The following is a 21,681-nucleotide window of genomic DNA, read 5'->3' on the forward strand; positions in this document are numbered from 1 at the left end:
ACAGAAAGGAAACAAATATTTCTGTATTGTCACTTATAAAGTGGAAAAGTGAGTGTTTAACGCAGACTGAAACTTATTTTAAATGGTCATTCTGCAAGGCCTGTCTGGTACAGGATTATCTAAACATGGTCAAACACAGTGAGCAGTTTATGGCAGAACACAATTAAAAGAAAGTTGTTTCTGTCAGTGCAAAATCAATTTATAAGCTTAGCGCTGGAATGTAGTCATTTTCTGAAAAGCATGACTCAAAACTTGCAAAAGTACAGGGCAAATTCTCTGTTACCCCAGGAAAACATCAACTGGTGCAACTCTATTGACTGTCCTGCAAATATGCAAGCTCATACTGACAGAAAATATGCTGCAATTTCAAAGAGCCACTCTGCTCTCAGACAATACCTAAGCAGATGAATATTTCCAACTCATAAGAACTGTGACAGCAAAGCACATTACTGTTCTGTTTGCAAGAATAAAACTGTATAGAGATGGCAGAAAAATAGTCTTATTATGCAGAGTGGAAATCTCACAATTTGCTTTCACTCCAATGCAGACAGAACTGAGACTTTTAGACACTTTCCACCTGTCCCAGACCTTAAGCCCAGAGGCCTCACATGCCAGTCCTATGCATACATGCAAGAAATCATTTCACTGTAGACCTGGAAAGCTTCACAGTAAGAATTTTGTAACTTTGAATGGGAGAAGTGACTTGAAAACTAGAACAGCCACCGTATTTTACAAATTAGAACTTTCTTTTAAAATACCTAAGCATTCATCCCATGATAACTTGACAACCTCACCTCAGCTTGTCAGTGACAATTAGTGCACACAAAACATAATAATGTACTGAAACTGGCAGGAAGAAGATGTAAAGTTCTAAATGCTAAGCATTAAAAGAAGTAAACAAGAAGGTTAACCACTATGTAAAATGAAAAATCTTCTGTTTATTACTGAGAGTACAAGTTCATGCCCTCTAAAAATTTTGTTCTCAGAAAAAGAAAATGTGAACCCTGGATCAGAGCCAAAGGGCATGACCTATATTAGGAAGGAAGTTCCATTCATCATGCAGTTGAAGAGGGTGGGATAGACTTCTGGTTTTTTGCACCCCTTTAGCAAATAAAACCACATAGAACATCAGCAAACATTAATTTTGATAAAGAAGAAATCTGACCTTTGTGTTCTGTAAATAACGGTTATCATTGCAAAAGTTACTGCAGTAAGCAAACCATAGTCTAGTCCCAGAAAGAGAGAAGCCACAAAAGCTGCCACCCAGATAGCCTAAAATAAAAAAAAAGTGTGAGTTATTATGCATCCTCTTTCCTGTTAACAGCAAAAACAACAGCAGAACCCAACCTCAAAACCTGTGTATCAGTTCTGATCAGGAATAGGCTCTAATGTAACCCATCATGATGCCAGACAGGAATTGCCTTAACTTTTCAGAAGGTCATAAAAGCTCAAGGCACTCTAACATATGGCAAACTGTCACATATTAATTAATGCCTTAAGTCCTGTTCTCCAAGGAATCTTGTTCTACCATCATCAGACTCCAAATAACTTAAGATTAAAAAAAAAATATTCAAGGCTTGCAAGTAGCTCTAACTCAGTTCCATCAGCCAGTTCATCCAGGAGAGAAATGCCATCCCAATGTTCCCTCCAATACACTCTTAGCTCTGGCCCACTCCAGCCAGATTTTTGGTTTGTCTTAAAAGATGGCAAATACCTTCAAGTGGTTTTCTTTGTTACTCTGTTTTCAAATTCTTCTCAGACGTTCTCACAGCCTTCAGGGCAGTTTATATAGCAAAACTGCCAGAGCTTTTGCTTTTACTGCAACCAAACTACTCCTGACCTGAGTTATAAGATTGCTGAGCAACAATAAAAATATTCTTGTCTCTGACAGATCACTCTCCCAGGGTACTTACAGCTCCCTAACTTATGTTCACCTGGAATACAACACTAATTTGTAATTCCTGGGTAAGTTTCTATTCCATTTTGAGGATAGCAACAAATTTAGTATAGTAAAATATATGCACTGAACTGTGCAATACTCACCAGCTCGATCTTACTGGTTCTCCAGAAGTGCATGACATCTCCAAACTGTTTAAGCATTCCCTTCAGGTTCACCATGACAATTGCAGCTAGCACTGTCTAAGAACATTACAGAAATACCATTTTCAGAAGCAAAATAAACCCAATGCCAGATAAGAACTACAAAGAATCACCAATAACTACTTCTGTGCTTTATATTTGATATAAGTCCACTGAACAGATGTTCTATTTAAAAAGCCACAACTTTTCAGGTAATTCAGTGGACATGTGCTTTTACTGCAGCTGCAGAATTGGCAAACCAATTCAGTTCAATTTGATTTACTCTTTCCTAGCAAGAGTAATCACATGCTCCTACACTTCATGCTGCTACACTTACAGTGCCTGAAGCAGTAGACTATAATCTCAAATTCATGTTTCTCTACAATATATTGAAACAATTCCTGAAAGTCATATGATTGTAACCCAAGGTCCAACTCCTATAACAAGAAACAGGAATTGTGCATCATCCTTTGCACATCACCAGAAACAGATTTTTTTAAAGTCAGAAATATACTTTTTCACATAAATATATTTTTATACAAGTAAGTATAAACTGCATCAAACCCAACTCATTATGCTGAGCCATTATCCAGCCCCAGCCTTCTACTAGCCAAGCTGTGACCTTCTTTTAACTTTTCAACTTCAACCCAGAATTCTTATGTTGCAATCAAATGTGGCCGGCAGGACCAGGGCCATGATTGTCCCCATGTACTCAGCACTGGTGAGGCCACACCTCAATCCTGTGTTTGCTTTTGGGCCCCTCAGTACCAGAAGGACATTGAGGTGCTGGAGAGAGTTCAGAGAAGGGCAACGGAGCTGGGGAAGGATCTGGAGCACAAGTCTGATGGGGAGCAGCTGAGGGTGTTTAGTCTGGAGAAAAGGGGGCTCAGGGGTGTGACCTTATCACTCTCTATGCCTGAGAGGAGGTTGTGGCCAGGTGAGGATTGGACTCTTCTTGCAAAATAAAATGTGACAGAATGACAGGAAATCACCTCAAGTTGTGCCAGGGGAGGTTTAGATTGGATGTGAGGAATGTTTTCTTCACAGAAGTGTTTGTCAAGAATCGGAACAGGCTACCCAGGAAATGGTTGAGTCACCATCCCTGGAGATATTTAAAGCGAGTAGATGTGGCACTCAGGGGCATGATTCAGTGGTGGGCTTGGCAGTGCTGAGTTAACAGCTGAACTCAATGATCTTAAAGATCTTTCCAACCTAAACAGTTTTAAAGGGGAATTGCTTGAAGGTGTTCTTATGCTATAGAGTACAGGATATCAATACTAAAAACAAAAGAAAAAAAAATCATGCTGAATTGTTCAAAACATTATTTATTTCTAGGTTAATTTACAGCAAAAATGCATACACAAAATTTAAAGGTTTCTGGATCAAACCCTAGCTGTTGTTTACTGACTCTCCCACAATCTCAAGTTTTAGCCATAATCATGGGCCTCTGTTCACAGTCAATGCAATGCCTAACATGCAAAACTCCCTTACCTGTGGAAGTGGTTCAAAAAGGTATCCAATAGCCACAATTACCAACAGAACCATAACTGCAGAGAGTGTACCTGCAATCTGAACAACAACAACAAAAAAAAAAGACAGCGATTATTCAGAAGTGTTCCCAAGAGGAAATGTTACCAATTAGCTAACCCCTTGTGCTTTCAACAAAGCTGGTTGTTCAAATGACTTCTGATTCCTTCCATTCAGTTCACCCATTTTGCCTATCATGCCACTTTCTATCCTGACCCAGTCTGGATTTGAAACATGGGAAACTCTAGTTAATTCTTCTGGCTCAGCAGAGAAGTATAGCCATCTAGATAAGCTTCAAACTTTAGTTGTGGAGCTCCAAAGAGTAAACTTTGTTTGGCTCAGGATTTGAGTATTCTACATACCTGAGTTTTTCCACCGGTGCTTTCCTGGACAAGACTCCGAGACATTGAGCATGTGATTGAAATGGTTTGGAAAAATGACCCCACAGAGTTGCATATTCCCAAGGCAATAAGTTCCTGTGTTAAACAATAGAGCAAAGAAAGCCAAATATACACTTGTACTTAGCAGTGGTACCAAGCTGTAACTATCCACAGATATTAACAACCACCACATCTTATTTACATTGCTTTCTAGCAACTTCACTGTAGAGAATAAGCAACCTAATTGTAGCTTATACTTGTAGTTCTCACACAAGCACAAACTAATGCATGTAAAGTCATCTGTTAAATAAAGTCTCTGATGAAATTCTGGAGACATTTCCTATCCCTGAATGTTACAAGAATTAATCAGACTGAAAATGAAAGTGAATGACAGCACTGCTTGTTTTAAGAATTTCTTAATCTTGGGGATAATTTGAATTTTAACCCTGAATATACATGAAAAATGTTTTCTCATGCAAACACTTTTCTGTACTTCCCACCCTATGTGTTTGAAACCATGAGCAGCCCTGCCTGTGTTTCCATGAGTAGTAATCCATTGCTGTACATGAAAAAAGTAGTAAGCGTCTGCTGCTTCCTCAGGAAGATCCCACATGAGAACTGCTCCCATGAGTGAGGTCAGGAGTTCCATCTACCTCAGTACTGCATTTCTGATGCCTAAGAAATTATTTGCTTGTAATTAAGCCTCCCCAAACTACTCTGCATCTTGTTATTTGTAACAGAGTGATTTGAGTCATACATTTCCAATAGTTCTCAATGAGTTTTTCTCTTTGTGTTCATACAATCCTTTTAGGATTAATTTTAACACTTGGCATACACTGCTACTGTGACAAGGAGTGCTACACTTTAATACCCAGGTGAAGTAGCATCTGGCACCTTCTGAGGAAAAGGTTTAGATGTTTAACTCGGGCCAGCAATGATTATGTTTAAGGTAAATAGAGCCAACTACATTCATGCAGCTATAGATTTGTCTTCTCTCTTTGTGTAACAGAGCACAATGACATGAAGGATGAGATTCACCTGACCAGATGTAAAACTTTGTAGGCAAACTTGATTACTTTCAGAGGAAGGCAATCATTTTGATAAGGGGGGGGAACAGCTGATGTGTGTTGTGTCAGATGTGTGCTGTAGTAAATGTGTTACAGCACAGGAACTCTGCCTCCCTTGGCACTACAATGATATCAACCAACAATCCGATTGAAGTATTGATTCTAAACTGCGCAGGGAAGGCCAGAGTAGGCGAGGAGGACATATAATTTTCATTTTAGGGAGTCCTAAGCACAGTCCTTATCACTCAAATCATGCTCAGAATGCTAAGTACACATAGGGCCAATTGCTGCCCATTTGCAATGGGTGTGAATAAAAAGAAAATATAAAACATAACTGGAATTTTTAAACTCTAGACAATAATTCTTTGACACATAAGGTACTGCGTTTATCACATGGGACCTCTATACTTTGCTCTATTACAGAAAGCAGTGAAAATGTGGCTGCTCATCAGGACAGTATGGCCAAGTAATGTCTGCCCCAAAAATTAATAGTCATGCATATTTCCAAGTATAGTAGGCTTCCTAAAATGAAGCTAAAAGTGAAACTGGTTATTTAAACACAGCCAGAAGAAGAACTTATTCCTGGCCTTTAAATGTGTAGGCTGCCAAAAATCTGGCCTGATTTCACTATTGAAAAAACCCTCATTTTTGCCAATATCACGCTCTAATGATATAACAAAGGTGCTACCAAGAATTTTCAACAAAGCAACCCCACTACTTTTACCTGATTCCCATCGATGGTGTAACCATGTTTAAGGGCAAAGATCTTGGCCATTGACACAGCCATTGAAAATCCAACTATTGCTATTGCTACTGCATCCACAAATACTGCTGGGATTAGATGAATCTCAGGAACTGCTGGTGCACGTAACCTTGAAGATTAAAGTAATATTTATAAATTAATATAAGAACTATATGCAATACAGAAAAGGCACAGTCTTAAGAATGTATCATCCCTACCCTTGAGGAATATTCCCAACAACATCCACTTTGTATGACTCATTCAGATTCATTCCATATGAAACTCCTGTGCCAATAATGACCTAAAAATCCACAAACACATTTGTAAACATTATCTAAAAAGAGAAAAAGTCACTTGAAGAGATATAAAGGTTAGCTGACTATGATTAATAAACACAATGGATTATATTTACGTGTCAATCAGTTTTCTATGAGTTAGGGGCTAAAAAAGCAGACAAAGAGGAGGAAGCATCATTATTTTCCCTTCATCATGTCCAACTCATCTTGATTTTATAGTTTTTTTGCAAATAATTAAATGGAACATGCTATGATATTATATGAATCACTCAAATTCCCTTTGCCTAAGCCAAGCTCAGGGAAATTAGTGTATTGAACAAATCAAATGCAAGGACACTCCTGCCTACGTGCACTGGCTTATTTGCATGTGCATAGCCTGTTACCTGTAAAGAGAACTGATGCAACAACAAAGAAGTTGAAAACATTGTTTTGCTATTGCCTATGAAAAAATACCCTATTACACCATCTCTCTCACCAGCATTCCTTTTCTTTGCTCCTTCCATCTAGATTGTGCCCATACCTTCAATTATTCCCTTTCTTGACTCCATTATGTACAGGTTTTTTGAGAGCTGTAGTAATCTGAGAACTCATTTTTAAATCAAATCACTTTTAAAGACAAAAGGTTGTCCGATCTGTAGGCTTTGTGTGTATTATGATAGTCTGTTTTACACAGGTATTTTAGAATAGTCCTTTGAAACAGAATCAGTGCTGTAGCCAGTTATCAATCTCAAAAACAGAGAAAGGAAAATGTATTAAGTCCTGATGGTTCCTGCTCTTCTTTTTGCTACTGCATTTCAAAAAGCAAGCAAGCCCTGCAGAACCTCTTAACAGGCATCTGTAAGCACCTTCCTTCAGGAAAGGGTTCTGAGGTCTTGGAGTCCAAGTGGGAATGCCATTTAAGACACTCTGCATTGTCTTGCAGGGAATCAGTCAGGTGCTCAAACTCCTGGATAGAGAGGGTTTTAAAACACATATATATCTACCCATTGCTATAGGGGACTGGGGGTGTTTAAGTTGTTTTTCAATTCTTCTTTGTGACTTTATGTTCTTCATATGGGCATTTCAGTTCTTAATTTTAAGAGAATCCAAATCTTCAACTGGATCAAGGCTCAAATGAATTATGTTCAATGGAAGTTACTCTCAAACTCAGTAAGATAAGATAGAACATGAGATAGTTTCTACAGCTTTAGAATAGCTATATAATTTAGCCATAGAATTTCCCAACTGGCTTACCACAATGATCTCCATAGGAATAGGAACTGGGAGCTTCTTCTTAAAGCGCAAATTGATCTCCTTGCCAATCAGCAATAGAACAATGCACGTTAATCCAACGATCAATGCAGCAATATTGGTTGTCGTTATTTTTGAAAGCACGGCAGCTATGCTCTGTAACATACCAGAAGCATCATAATTATTCTTAAGAAAATAGAATCTTCATGAAGATTTGCCACAAAAGAGCAAATTATACATTGCTTTTCAGCTGTGGTTTCATTCTAAATTTATAACCACAGTAAATGAAGGCCTCCCCAAAATACCCATTGTTCCTATGAAACACAGAAAACTAGAGTATCTCAGTGAGAAAAATGCACTTGAATAATTTACAATATCAGTGTTCCTTAAAGGGATAAAAAATCTGGAGAAAAAAACTTTAATGCGGTAAAAAGCCATGTCTCTCAGCCTCAACATTATCACGCATATTCCTCAGTGGCAGCTACCTGAAACTAATAAATGCAAACTCCTTCTAATACGTTCAAATATTCTTTGGCAAGTCACATTTACTTAGAGCTGCATGAACTATTCTAAAACGATAAAGCTGCTAATAGAACTATTGAGGTTGCCATAACAATATGGCTAAATAACAGTGATCCTGCAATGCTGCTGAACTGGCATTATTCCAAATACCTTTTAATTGAAAACAATTACTAAAAAGGTGTAAGAAAAAACCTGCTGGAATACACAAGTTACTAGAGGGTAAATAATTGCCCATACTGATTATTCCTCCTTCTTCGACTGCATTAAAATAAATAAATAACCTCTGGGTTAGAGGTGTTTGAAAGAAGATGAACATACTCTTCTTTATGTAGGTTGAAAATTCCAACAACTGTCAGGATGTTATACACTCAAGATGTCCTGGTAGTATGCATCTTGAATTTATAACTTCTCTTCTATTTGTTTGGCAAATAGCATGACTAGTTCCCAGTTTTGTGAACTGAACAGCAAATTTTGGAATTAATCATTAATGCAGACTTGTTTGCAAAAAGTTTGTTATATTTGCACAAGCGTACAAAAAGATTCCCACAGAGTATTTTCTATAACCTACATATAGATGAAATCCTGAAGCTTCATTATTGCTGAGCCATCAATCTGCTCAAAAGCTTAGATTTTCACAGACATCTGAGAGCTTCCCTTTTCTTCCACTTAAGAGTGGGAAGATTCTGAGAGTAACATTTCCCAGCTTTGCAGAACATGCCTGATTTACAGTGAAGCATTTCAGGAGCACATTTCCCCCCAAGGCACAAGAGATTTACTTCAATGAACAATATTTCTTCATATTAGGAAACTGTATTCAGCAGAATCCCAAAATCTGCCCATCTCAGACAGTGTGGATCTATTCAGTCACCCTTGGGCTGCATTTTCAGATATTGATATATTGCTATGGCACTTAACGACCTCATACCCAGTGTTCAATACTGAAGATTATTCTACTTAGTGCCAAATAATACATAAAAATTGGAAAAAGCTTAGGAACTACATCCAGACAACACAGAATTTGCAAGCTTAGTAAGTGCAGTTACTCACATATACAACTGAGAGGGGTCCACTGTACCGGCTAGTCTTGATACCAAGGAGATACTTCAGCTGGGAAGTAAAGACATGAACTGCAGCTGCAGTGGTAAATCCTCGCACCAGAGGCTCCGTTAGATAGATAGACAGAAATCCAAATCGAAGGAAACCTAAACACAACTAATGAAAAAGAGAAGTGTCAACCATGTGACTCCCACTATAGCCTGGATATAGCACACGCCCCTCTCTCCTTTCCTCAGTGCCCAAACCAGATCAGGCAAAGCTGAACTTGGCTTTTCTAAGGTCACAGTTCAGTAAGCTGCCATCAATGCACCCAGTCTTCCATGCCACTGGCAGGTCCAGTGTGAGATATGGGTATGTATGTATGCATTGTTTGTGTGCATTTATGGACAGATTAGAGAAAGTCAGCTGAGTTTTTCTGATGAGATAGGAAAAAAGGAAAAGGGGGAAACTCCTGTTTTTTTCCACTACAGCTAAGATGCCAGATAAAGCCCAGCCTCCAATGCATCCATCCCCAGTTCTGTGATGTGGTTGCCATAAAGCAGCCTTTTTCCCACATAGAGCAGTGCAGAAGCCCAGGTCTGGTTACAGGGGATCCACCGTGACCCAGCACCCCCTGCAAGTCCAGCAGCAGCAGCTGCCCTTACAGCAAACTGTGAGCACATACCTGGATAATTCCTGAAAGAAAGGCGAGAGCCACAGCTACCTGCACCCTCTTGCTATCCCTAGCACTGTAATATTCAAGGACATCTGTAGTATTAGTAGAATTAGAGTCCAGAGAAATAATTTCATCAGGTACTTCTCTCACAGCAACACTACCAACCATCATACTAACAACAGCAAAGGTGCCTGAAATAAGAGAGAGAGGAAAAGAATTGCTTAAAATCTTGGCAAGTCTTTTTTTTCAGGAGTGGTTCTTATTGAGATATATGGAATTAAACTAAAATAAGAGTTTTCTACCTTAATAATGTATTTTTAGTCCCCAGATCTGCTCCAGTACTCAGCACCATTAAAGCCAGATGGTGAAAACACACACCTGACAAACACCATCATTTTTTTTCCCTATCTCAGTTTCTATTTTCACTTTAAGGATTCATTTCATTGGCCACACCAATGAAATCATAGTTCAGGAGTTTGCAGCACACATTTCTAGATCTAATTTGATACAAGATGCTCTTCTACTGCTTCCTAAGTAAAATGGATAAGCTAAGAATAAAAAGTACTGCTTATGTTCCACACATTTGCATTTCTCCTATGCAATTAAATTTGAATTTATGGAAAAAACTACACTTTATACTTCTCCAATTTTATTTTTTAGAGCTTTATCAAAAACACACACACACATAGAGACAGATTTTCAGTTATCCATACAGATATACCTATCGATATGTGCTTGGAGGTTCCAAAAAAAGTATACAGAAAAACAGGATAAAATGAAGAATATAGGCCAAATACTGGGGGAACAGCTGCCAGCAAAGCATAGGCTAAACCTAGAAAAAAGACACAAATATGTATGTTAAGCAAACAACAAAAATAAAACACCTGAAGCGAAGGGATTTAAGTCTACCAAAACTGAACACACCTAATAGGAATTCTAGAGACTTGTCCCAGGTTTAAAAAACAGGAGATCTTTCAGTGAATAGTCTTTAAAATGTATAATACTCTAGGGCAGTGCCTAGAAACATGACGGGTTGAGTCAGGAAACCAAAGTCTCTAATTACAGGCACTGCAGGTGTGTACGTGTTTGTGTGTACACTTGTGCACCTGTTTTGCCTTTGTGGGTGGAAGCACTCCTTAATGGCCAACAAATGATTTTTGTTGCTTTTGTTTTCATCTGAAGAAGAATCTAGTTTAGAAACACCCAAACCCTCATAACAAGTGGGACATATTTGACTTTCTTTCCTTTTCTGATCAGACATGGTGCTCATGGCAACCCTTAACTGACTAAACATTTTCCTCCTCCCTCACCTCAAAATGACTGGGGTAACATAACAGTTTATGTTTTCACAAAACATGCTTTAAAATGTAACATAAGCAGAGAACTTCTGACAATCTGTAAGGTTAGAGAGCTTATGCAGTCTAGTATTCTTCCCAAAAACAAAGTCCTTTCTGTCATTAAGCCCTGTCCAGTCCCATGCAGGGGAATGCAATCCACATCATTCCCATCTGTAGTGGCGACTGGCAAGCACAGCCGTGCAGCCTTAAGGGACACACCAGGGAAGAGCATCTCCCACCCTCTGTGTGACTCAGGGTGCACTTATCATGGGACCAGGCTCACAAGTGATCATCATGTGATATGGCACGTAACTGTCCCAAGCAGTTCCAGCCAAAACAACAGCTCTAGATAGTTTGTGTTAATGAGAATTGACACCAGAACAGAACAAATGAGCCTCAAGGAGAAAACACTGTATCCTGGCTTGGCTTGGTTCTGCAGTCCCACAAGTGCAGGCTGGTAACACCTGTGTGTTCTTGTCACACTTGGGTAGATTGGTCAAAGTGAGGAGTAAAAATCTCAATGGACCAGTGCAAATTCCAAACAGAAGCAATGGTTCACCCACCATGGAGAGCTACTGATACTCAAAAACACCTCTCCCTAATAATTTAAACTGGGAGACAAAGCATCACATTACAAAAAAAAAAAAAAAAAAAAAAAAAAAAAAAAAAAAAAAAGGTAAAGCAAAGGGATCTTTTGTGCTATCCAAGTGCTCTTGTGCAGTGTAGTAAGTCACAGGGCCTTGTTCTAGCCCTAAACAATATCTGAGTCCTTACCAAAAATTCATATTCTCACCTAAACTGGACTTGATTCTCTTGCTCAAATGAACATTTCATTAAGTACTTGTGAAACTCCTCCCACATATCTTCTCTCACCCAAGGGGTACCTCTCCTGACACCAGCAAACACCCTGTACTGTAACAGCCTGGCCTTCAATATGATGATGAACTTAATAGTACAAGTAACCAGAACTGAAAGTCAGTGTTCAAAACTGGGAGGGTGGGTCTATGTGAAGTTTCTGATCTGAATACCCTTTTATTCCCTTTCATTTGTACTGGCATTTTTAGAGACTGTCAGTGCCAAGAAAATAAAGAGATATTGACCTGATAGAAGGCCATGGCTTAAACACCATGGCCATTGTAGTTCTGCCTGGAATGATTCCCAGGCTTCTTTGAACCCATGCTTGCTATAATTACATCCATTCCAGAAAACAGAAAGTTCAACTTTTGTGTTTTTAGAAAGGGAAAGATTAGGAGCAGTTTAAGGGCATGTCTACAGGCGCCAAATGAATAATGTTTACTTTTAAGAAGGGTGAAAAATGAAGTATAAAGTTCACTGTTGACCACTTAAATTTTAGTGTTCTTCAGGTCATGACATAAATTATGTTTCTGTATACAACTGACAATGTTTGTGTCTAGTATATGACAGATATGCCTGAGAATTAACCACATTAGCTATCAGTTTAAGATAAGCTGACGCTTCCATGTGCGGAAGAAAAAATAACCTTAATCATAAAACTTACACAAAACCAGGAAGATACAGTAATAAAGAAATTATCTGCACAGACTAAGTAAGGGTATTTTATTATTTTAATGGGTTACCACCTATTAAGATCTTGGATTTACAGATTACTTTTTCAGACCTGCTTCAGCCTGAAGTGGAACAAGTGAGGTGCAAATATGAAATAAATCAACACAAAGTAAACTTATATATACTTAAATAAATCACCCTCTGAACAAGGCTCTGCACAAATCAAAGAATTTCCTTGATGCCAAGACCTCCTGGAAAAATCTACTGAGACTGTAGCAGCTATTGTGAAGCTGCCACTCCCAGAGCAGTGGGAACCTCATAATGATATTGCTGTAGAATCGCTGCTGCTTTCTAATCTCCTAACACTTCTAGAACTGCTAATAGTAAGTGCTAAGCTAAACAAAATATTCTACTGGTCCATTCACCAAGAGCTGAACAGTTCAGTGAACACTGGCTTTCTCTGTCTTCCAGAACCAGCTCCTGCTTCAGGACTGGGCTCCACTTAGGCTGACACTTTCAAGTAATTTCATAGAAATTTCCACAGATTTTCAGTCTTGTTACAGACAATACTTTTGATTTAATTATACCATGTAAATCATTGCCTGCTACTATGGTTTCAGCATAATTTGGTGACACCTAGCCTTAGGGATCAGTCTGAATTTCTTACATGTTCTTCTTTGGTTAAATTTAGTCTGGTTACTTTGCCTCAGTTGCTCCCTGAAACATAATGTCTTATATGTCTGCTACCCTCTGCAGGAAATTTGCCATGACTTTCAGGACAATGAGATCAGTAAATAATATGGTGCATTCAGCAAAGTTTGGACATGCACTTAATCTGTGAAAAGTTGGTCTGCCATTGAGAGCTATGGATACTGATTAGAGAGGGAGCTTTTTCCAAGTTTGGTGCGTATCACTGACTCGCAGTTTTAAGGGAATCATCATTCTGGGCTGGTCTGCAGAATCCATGCTGACCTTCACAGAGAGCCCTGAGATACACATCCTGTTCTCAGGAGCACCTCGGGATGTCAAGAACTGCCATGAAAGCATACACAGAAAAATTACAGAAGGAATAATTAAATCCAGAGGTACACTCACCTTGAGGAAGCTGCATGACCCCAGTGCTAATACCTGAGATTATGTCTCCCAGTAAGTATTCCTTCACTGGATAACGAGGCAGCCATTTTAAAATCGGTAAGAAACTGTAAAGATGAGACTTGGCTTTCTTAGAAGAACAACTGGAATTACAAAGCAGAAAGAAAGTTAGATAGTAGCAGGGGACAAACAAGGTGCAAAAATAGTCCTTCATCCCTATACAGGAAAACAGCTCCTTTACAGGCAGGCTCAGGCTCCTGATGACAGAAATTTTTGGACATGCTTAAGCACAAACAACTATGCCTCCAGTTAATTTAGCCCTTAATCATGTGTTAGCGCTGTTGACAAACCTTATGGAACTAGAGAAGAGAACAAAAGTCTTGTGAGGCTGGAGGTCAGTGGGAAGTAAAACTGTTCCAGTCTATGCACATTTGAGTGGTCACACAACACTTTTTGCTGAGATCATTCCAAGTAACAATCCCCTGAGAATAACTTGCTTCCTGATAGTGGTTTTCACTCATCTGGATATTTTACAGTGCTTTTTCCCATTTACTATTTGCATGCTTTATACTTTTTTGATCATAATATTTTATATTATCATGCCTTAAAAATGCCAAATCTATTAATTTAACCATTTAATAATAGTACATAATTTAATAGTACTTATTACTATCAGTACCAGTACTGATAGACCCACTTTCAGGCTATTTCAGAACATAACCCTTCTTCACCCAGAAAGGAAAGGCACTGAAGCCAGCAGCACTGACCCCTGGGACTCTTAGCAGAGCTATTAACCTTTTGAAACCCTGACTCATGACAAATGAATAGAGCCAGGAAACACATATCTCTATCCAGTACTGCCTTGCATCATACCTTGATTGTACTGTGGTAAGTTTAACCTTGGCTAAAAATGTAACACAGTGATTGTAGAAATACTTTTCTGTTTGGGGGAATTGCAAGAGAATTGCAGAGATTTGTTAGCATTTCTGAATTGCACAGTGAAGAAGTTTGTTGCTAAAAGTGAAAGAGTCCTCCACACTTCTCTATGGTTAAGTAGACTGTATCACAAAAAGGAGGATTTTGATCCACTTTCTTTTACTTCAGGACAGACAAGTTTTCTGAGGTAGAATTAAGTGTCTTTACCATGGCAGTCATCCCATGAACCAAAGCTAATCTTCAAATGTCAAATCATATGAACAGGAATATTTTATAGAAAAGCAATTCTATTGTCCTGCAGAACAAGATTTGAGAAAGAAATGGAAAAAACTCTGCAAGTGAAGCATGGATAAACATAAAGCTAATGAGAACTTAAATCCCCTTCTACCATGGAACAAGAGAAGCACAGTTAAAGACATTTCTAACCAGATGATACTTAGATTCCAAGGCAGTTAATTAAAAGCTAGAGAATGCCTTTAGTAAGTTCTTATTAGAATAATATTTAGATTTCTACACAGCTATCACACATCTCCATTCTTCTGTGAAAGGATCACGTGAAGCACAAATTTGGCCATAAGTATTTCCACATAAGGATAGACATTTTTCTGGGTGTTATGAATTCATGTCACGTGATTTGACTAATACTTCACATTCCTATGCTGTGTATTTTCCTTTTGCACTTTGATGAAGGCAATTCAACTAATTTATCCAACATTTTCTAATATAGCTCTCCATTAACATTAAAAGCACATACACAGCTTCTTCCCAGTCTTGCTAAATGGTCAAAGTAGAATTAGTGGCTTTATCTTTTAGGTTTCTTTGAAGAGATTACCAGCTAAGTATATGGATCAATTAAGAATTATAATATTTCTAACCAATAAAACAAAGGTAAGACAAAAAACCCTACCGACAAGAATGTGCAATCCTCTGCCCTAAAGTCTGAGAGGTTCTCTGTCGTTTGTGCAGCTGTCCTTGCAGGAGCTCCTGGTTGTATATTGGTCTCTGCACACAATACCTCTGGGTTTGCTCAACACATGCCTCTTGTTCTTGATCATGTTCCATACTTGATCTCACAGTGCAGCAGTGAAGGAGGAACAGTTCCACGATCTCCACCAAAAAAACCTGGTTGCAGACAAAATAAGTTTGTTTCCTTTTTAACCTCAGACTTGGCATTTCCTTTCAAATACATTTGTATTGTACATTCAAATATATTTCAATGTATTTTAACAAGCTAGAGGCAAGAACTGTGATTACAGTCTAATTAAATAGTCTGTAACTGCAGTAAGAAAATAAATCACACTCAGTCTTTAGTATATGTAAGCTATTAATTTATGCTTCTCTTGTATAATGAAAGCTTTTGTATTAATTTCTTTGTAAATAAGAGCTGAAACTAACTTGGAAGGTTGTATTCATGTTTATCTGGATTTTCCCTCAGTTTTTAAAGAAGAGGAGGGAGATTCCTTTATTGCTGATTCACTTCCAGCTTACTCACAAACTCTGTTCTTGATTGCATTTCACAGCATTCAATTGAGAGACTGCATTTTCATGGGGGCACTGGCATTGTGCCAGTATCAAACCATGACACTGGCATGTCCATTTTCAAAAGGCAGAACTCTGACTTTAACACTGAGAAACCCATTTTTTCCTCCAGATTGTCAGTTGCTTCCTGCATCCATCCACCTGACTTCCTCTCTGTTTCAGAAGCTTCTTTTTCCAAACAGCATCTCAAGAATACACAATTCACTACTTTCAAACAATTATTCCACTGGATGTGACACTCACTGCTATTCTCAATCTGCACTGACTAAAACAGGAATCGGGAGATGTGCACAGTTTTAAAACTAGCCAGAAGGTTTGTAAAGATCTATTTGTCTGTCTGATTCAGTGCCACAAACATCTTAACTTGTTTAAAAGACACTCTGCTAATTCCACTGCCCCATGTTTGCTGCTTTCAGAAATACTGGGCAAGAAACACACTCCTGATTCTGAGCAAAGTGACAGGACCGCTGTGTTGTTAGGCAGAGATGCTGGCTGGTGCCACATTCGATGACAGAACGTGAGTGCAGTGGGAAACAGAGCCATCATTGTGAACAAGGCCTTGGGCTCAAGTCCAGCAAGTCACTTAAGCATGTGTTTGCCTTCAACCAAGGGTGTTAACCCAGGGGTGTTCTGTTTTTAGCTGTACATCAATACTTTTCTGGGAAAGGGTTACCACGCAGAAATTAAACAAATTGCTACCTAAGCACTCAGGCAAAGCTAACCATGATTGGTCCAACATTCCGATTCAGCAAATACAGTCAGACTATCAGCAAAATATCAATATTGCTATCTACGTCTTCACTCTGATGAAAGTGCTGGAATTTTCCACTCAGGTCTTGGTAATCTCTATTTCCTAGAACTGACACAGCCTAGCATCTCTTCAGTTCTCAGTATTCTGTAAGCAATACTTTCCCTACGTTGTCAGCCACAAAAGGATATTTTTACTAAAATTGTAAATTTTCATTTACTGCACACTCTAGATTGAGTTCAGCTTTATTGTGTGAAATAAAGGTGACCCTGCTTGAGCAGGAAGGTTGTAATCTATGATCCTCAGAAGTCTCATCAAGCCTCAACTATTCTGGGATTCCATAATGATCCCTTATGCCATTATTCACATAGAATCTATCTTCTCCAGTAATTAATTGATGTGTTCTGGCAACATTGGCCTTATCTACAAATTAAGAAGCAATTTTAATCAGTCCTAAACAGAAAATCCACTCAAATCAGAACAAAAACTGCACTACATGGAAAAGACCAAATCAGTTCAATTACTTGATTTTGGCTAAACTTCTCCAATAAAATGAGAATGCAACATTTTCATCCAAGGCTTTAAAAACACACACCCTGACTTCTTTTTGCTACAAAAGACATCAGCACAAGACAGTGCCCTACTAAGCCCAAACAATTCAGGTCCTGAATTTCCACCTTTGAGTTTGCTCAGCTTCAAGTAGATTGGTTAATATATGGAAGAGCCACATGAGCTTGTAATATAAATCTAGGCCGAGAGAGGTTTGGAGGTCTCCAGTTTCGTACACATGCTCCAACTCTTCCAGGTACTATGAGCATATACAGAACAACAGAAATTCCATCCTGCCTTTGCTTTTCATGGTAAAACAAATTATACAAATGCTGTATTTGACTAACTGAACAAAGTCCAACTCCAAATCAGTTCTCAAGACCATGGCAAGTGTTAGTTTGGAATACTACCAGAGGTCACTACCCAAGTTTCACTATCACTCAGTCTGAAGGTTTTTAAACTGAAGATTGAATGTTTCTGATTCTGTTAAAGTAAGGAAGTTACACTGCACTGAATCATGAGAACCAGCTAAATCAAAAGTAATTTCAGGGAGGATATAATAGGATCTCATCTTTACATTCACAGTGGATACAAGAATATGGAAAACAAATCATGTCATTAAAAGAGATCCTGTATCTACCTAAAACTACTGCTGGATATATCACACTCTAATTTTCCATGTTATTTCACCAACTTCATCTTAACAGCCCTGAATAAGCACGTTCCTGGATGGCAACCTAAAATACTACGATGTAGATAGTACAGTAACAAATTTTTTAATATCATCCCTCTCTTTTGCAAAAGTACACAGAGAACAAGATTGAGATGCTTGTCTTTATGAGAGATGATACACATTGTCCATTGAGTAGCAAAATAGTAACATTTCATGTCTGGTTCGACTGTCTCTCCAAGTGTTTGCAGTATGACAAAGCGGCAACACAGTTATCCAAGGCTCCGAAACTGAGTATTGCCCTTCACTCTCAGAATGCTTAAAGAAGTGCAAAAGCAAGGTACGGCCGTTTTCATGAAAAGAAAGCTTACTGCTATGATTTCTGAAAACTCACAGACCTTTATCCAGAGGAAGAGATAGCCAATGGTGGATTAGTGGAATACTGCTCTCCAACAACCTTTGAACTTCATGGCAAGAATAAAGTTAAAAAGCTGTAAGAAACACTGTCATTAATCTTATCAGCCAGATAAGAGTTGAGTTGAAGTAGTTAAGACCTGTATGCAAAAGACTTAAGAGTTGGCAATTCTTTATCTGACTGATAAAGGCCTGTCTTATATCTTTCCTGCTATTATCAAATTGAAGGTGTTAAAGAAAAAAAAAGTAAAGCAAACATGAACTTATAACACTATCACTAATAAATTAGCACTTTCTCTTCCCAGTCTTAGCTGATAAAGGAGGTCTGTCAAGCCATCTGCACTGATTCTTGTAGAGGACAATAATTTTTGATCCAAATCACATGAATGAGTGCAACCATAAAATTTATAGGAACAGAGATTTGGCTGCTGTTCCTTAGATTCAAAATACAACTATGGGGAGGAAAAAGCAAGAAGCTGAAGACATTAAGAATGGTGCACAATGTGGCTCTTGCAGATTTAATAGGCTTTTCTCCTTTTTCTCCTAACGTGTATCTAACCTGAATGTGTCTGAACTACCTAAGGAAATGGGGGAGTTAACAGTAAATCTGTTGTATTGCCTGTTTTACAAGGGCAAACCCCCTTTCTTTTGGAAGCTAAGGACAAATTACTTTAAGTAGCAGAAAAGCACTGGTGGACAGTACTAGTACTGTGTTACAGTGTGTCCCTCTGCTAGCGAATTCCAAGTTTGATCATAAACTAAAAAGATTATTAAATATGTTGTGTCTTCAAGCTTACAAATACAGGTGATTGCTATCAGCCAAAGGGCTGGTGGAAATTCTGCCACTCTGTGTAAAACATGTGCTCCCAAATGCACACTGAAAAGCACAGTTACTGCAAGGTCTGTTCCTACTGCCTGAAGAGGCAAGACACAAAACCAGGGGATTTTAGGAACCACATAATGGCTCATGTCTTTTTTTCCTCTCTGGCCTTATTCCCCAGTGCCCCATGCCCTTCTACTTTTCACCCTGAGTGACGTGTACAAAGGTGTTTTTCAAATAAGCACAAAGGTGTAAAATCACTGGGTGGGGTCATAAGGGATGCGTTCTCCTAGTTTTATCGGACTGTTCTTATCATTCTCATTACTTCTCAACTCCTCCCATTAAATCCACTTACAAGAAGATTTTTTAAACCTGAAGCCTTTATGTAAAATTTCATAAATTTAGAGGTAATTTGTGAAACAAACAAAATTCTCCTTGTGTAGGTCTTAATCTAAGAAATGCACTCCAGGAGTGAACCTTTAGGAAAAAAAAAAAATCAAGATCTTCAATTTCTATGCAGCTTTTAGGCAGGAAAAATGTCCACTCTATTCATTAGAAAGGTGAGATGACTACATAAACTGTGTCTGGTTGTGTGATAAAAGCTTCTCCACACATCTATAGTGTCACTCAGAACACCAGCAGGATGGAGAACCTGGATAATACCCTGGTGGGCTACTGCCAGGGCCACCACATGAGTCATCAGCCTATGAAAAGCTCATTGCCACCAGTCCAGAGTAGTACACAAGGCTCACCTATGGGACCTGGAAGTCCCTGCCAGCTCTGGGTGTGAAAAGCATCTGCCCATCTCTAAGAGTAACAGCACTTAGGGCAGCAAAAGAGGTCCTGGGAAGTCCTGGCCAGTCACACATGTGCACATGGGATGGTCTGTACTAACAACTGCAGTGGGGCTATGACCTTGGGGGCTCATATGTCCAGGTCAGCTGGGGAAATTGGGATGAAAGAGCTACTAGGCAGATTGTGTGAGTCTGTGTGCTGGAGGGATGCACCTTGCAGATGTGTGATGCATCTCTACATCACATATATTCTCAGTATTGGACCTCCCTCCTGTTTAGCTAGAGAGCAGTGGGGATGAAGCTGTTGGTGTTGCCTCTCTGATATGCATGACTTGCCATGTACAAATCTAAGTACATTGTGTATGTGTGTGTGCTTATGGGAAACACATCTTCAGCCTTGGCACTGGTTGGATCTGGGGATAAGGAGCAGCAGCAGCAGCCCCATCTTCCTCAGGCTGCTGAATTCAGTACAATATATTTTCCTTTAATGAACCTATCTTAGCCACTGAAAACAGCATAATAGTGACATTGAGCATAAAGATCCTTCTCTCAAAATGGCAAGAAATAAGACATATTTTTTTAAAAATAATATGATTATGTAACTGGTAAGAGGTAATTTATATTTCATGTTCCTTGCCAAAAAATACTTAAGTCCCCAAAGTTCACTCCATGGACTAATGAATTCATTAGTGTCTTAAGCATCTCTCTTATCAACCAGCAATCTTATATTTGTTTTCATCAACAGAATGTTTTAGGACCTGTTGTAATGATTGAGCTGTTTAATCCATTCCACATAAGACAAACACCCGGAGTACTTTGAGCAGCAGAACATTGGTCTCCTTCCCTCTGAGACATAGATAAGAGATGGCTTCTGTTTCCAGTGTAAACACATTGATGACCATGAGAACCCATGGCAAAATGATAATTCTTATTTCTGCTATTTCTGCTTTTTGCAACCTCAGTGACCTTGGATCCTAGTCTGCCATCCTCTTTCCCTTTGCCAAAAGCAGTTGCTAGTGACAGTGGAATCAGTTAATCAGAACGGTAGCATGGCTGATGACCCCTTTGTTGTGCTTTGTTAAGCCGACTGATAAGGACATACACCACTTCAGAGACAGGTAATCATTAGCCAGCTTCATTTCCAGAGAAAATCCACTGCCAAAAATTTTGGTGGAGCAGTTTTCTCCATAAAGCTCCAGTTGGTCAGAGGAGATAACATATATCAAGATCATGAATACACACCAAGCTAAGCCAGAATAATTTCTTTATTTCTTGTGATCTCAGTGCACCAATGACCTCCAGCAACTGGCTCACTTTTTCAGGCAAAGTGGAACATTTCTTCCAGGTGTCTGCACAGAAAGAAATTACTTCATTCTATGATTCGCTTCCTTCTGCAGAAAAGCCACCAAAGGAATTCTCCCCTCTCTATCTGCTTCATAAACTCTTTACACACATCACCACCCTCTCAAGTGCTGCATCAAGTTAAAAATAAACAACAAAAAATAGAAGGTTGTTATTTATAACCAAAATAATTTCAGTCATCATGTTTACAGTGTAAACCTCTCAAGTCACAAAGGAAACTGAAGAATAGTAAAACAGTGTGGACAGAGGAAGAAAAGAGCATTTAGAATGGGATTAAAATTTATATTCCAGTTTCACTGCTGTAAACATGGCATAAAGGAACTACCATTACTTGAATAA

At 38.7% G+C, this 21,681-nt stretch overlaps 1 protein-coding gene across 4 annotated transcripts in view; it reads right to left on the reverse strand.

Annotated features, from left to right (window-relative positions):
- Positions 1-21,681, reverse strand: part of SLC26A5 (solute carrier family 26 member 5) — a 33,539-nt gene that overhangs the window by 6,298 nt on the left and 5,560 nt on the right. For 2 of the 4 annotated variants that reach the window (XM_032743664.3, XM_030291608.4), the window contains exons 3-14: positions 15,354-15,568; positions 13,514-13,653; positions 10,276-10,386; positions 9,564-9,745; positions 8,891-9,055; positions 7,325-7,477; positions 6,014-6,096; positions 5,778-5,925; positions 3,969-4,082; positions 3,571-3,648; positions 2,044-2,139; positions 1,166-1,272 (exon numbers count right to left, since the gene is read on the reverse strand). In XM_032743664.3, the coding sequence (XP_032599555.3) occupies positions 1,166-1,272; positions 2,044-2,139; positions 3,571-3,648; positions 3,969-4,082; positions 5,778-5,925; positions 6,014-6,096; positions 7,325-7,477; positions 8,891-9,055; positions 9,564-9,745; positions 10,276-10,386; positions 13,514-13,653; positions 15,354-15,508 (1,532 nt within the window). In that variant the 5' untranslated portion in view covers positions 15,509-15,568. The remainder of the gene's footprint in view (positions 1-1,165; positions 1,273-2,043; positions 2,140-3,570; positions 3,649-3,968; positions 4,083-5,777; positions 5,926-6,013; positions 6,097-7,324; positions 7,478-8,890; positions 9,056-9,563; positions 9,746-10,275; positions 10,387-13,513; positions 13,654-15,353; positions 15,569-21,681) is intronic. The other 2 variants (XM_072919464.1, XM_072919459.1) reach the window with 1 other exon arrangement.

This window comes from Taeniopygia guttata, chromosome 1A, assembly GCF_048771995.1.
Source record: "Taeniopygia guttata chromosome 1A, bTaeGut7.mat, whole genome shotgun sequence".
NCBI classification, from domain to species: domain Eukaryota; kingdom Metazoa; phylum Chordata; class Aves; order Passeriformes; family Estrildidae; genus Taeniopygia; species Taeniopygia guttata.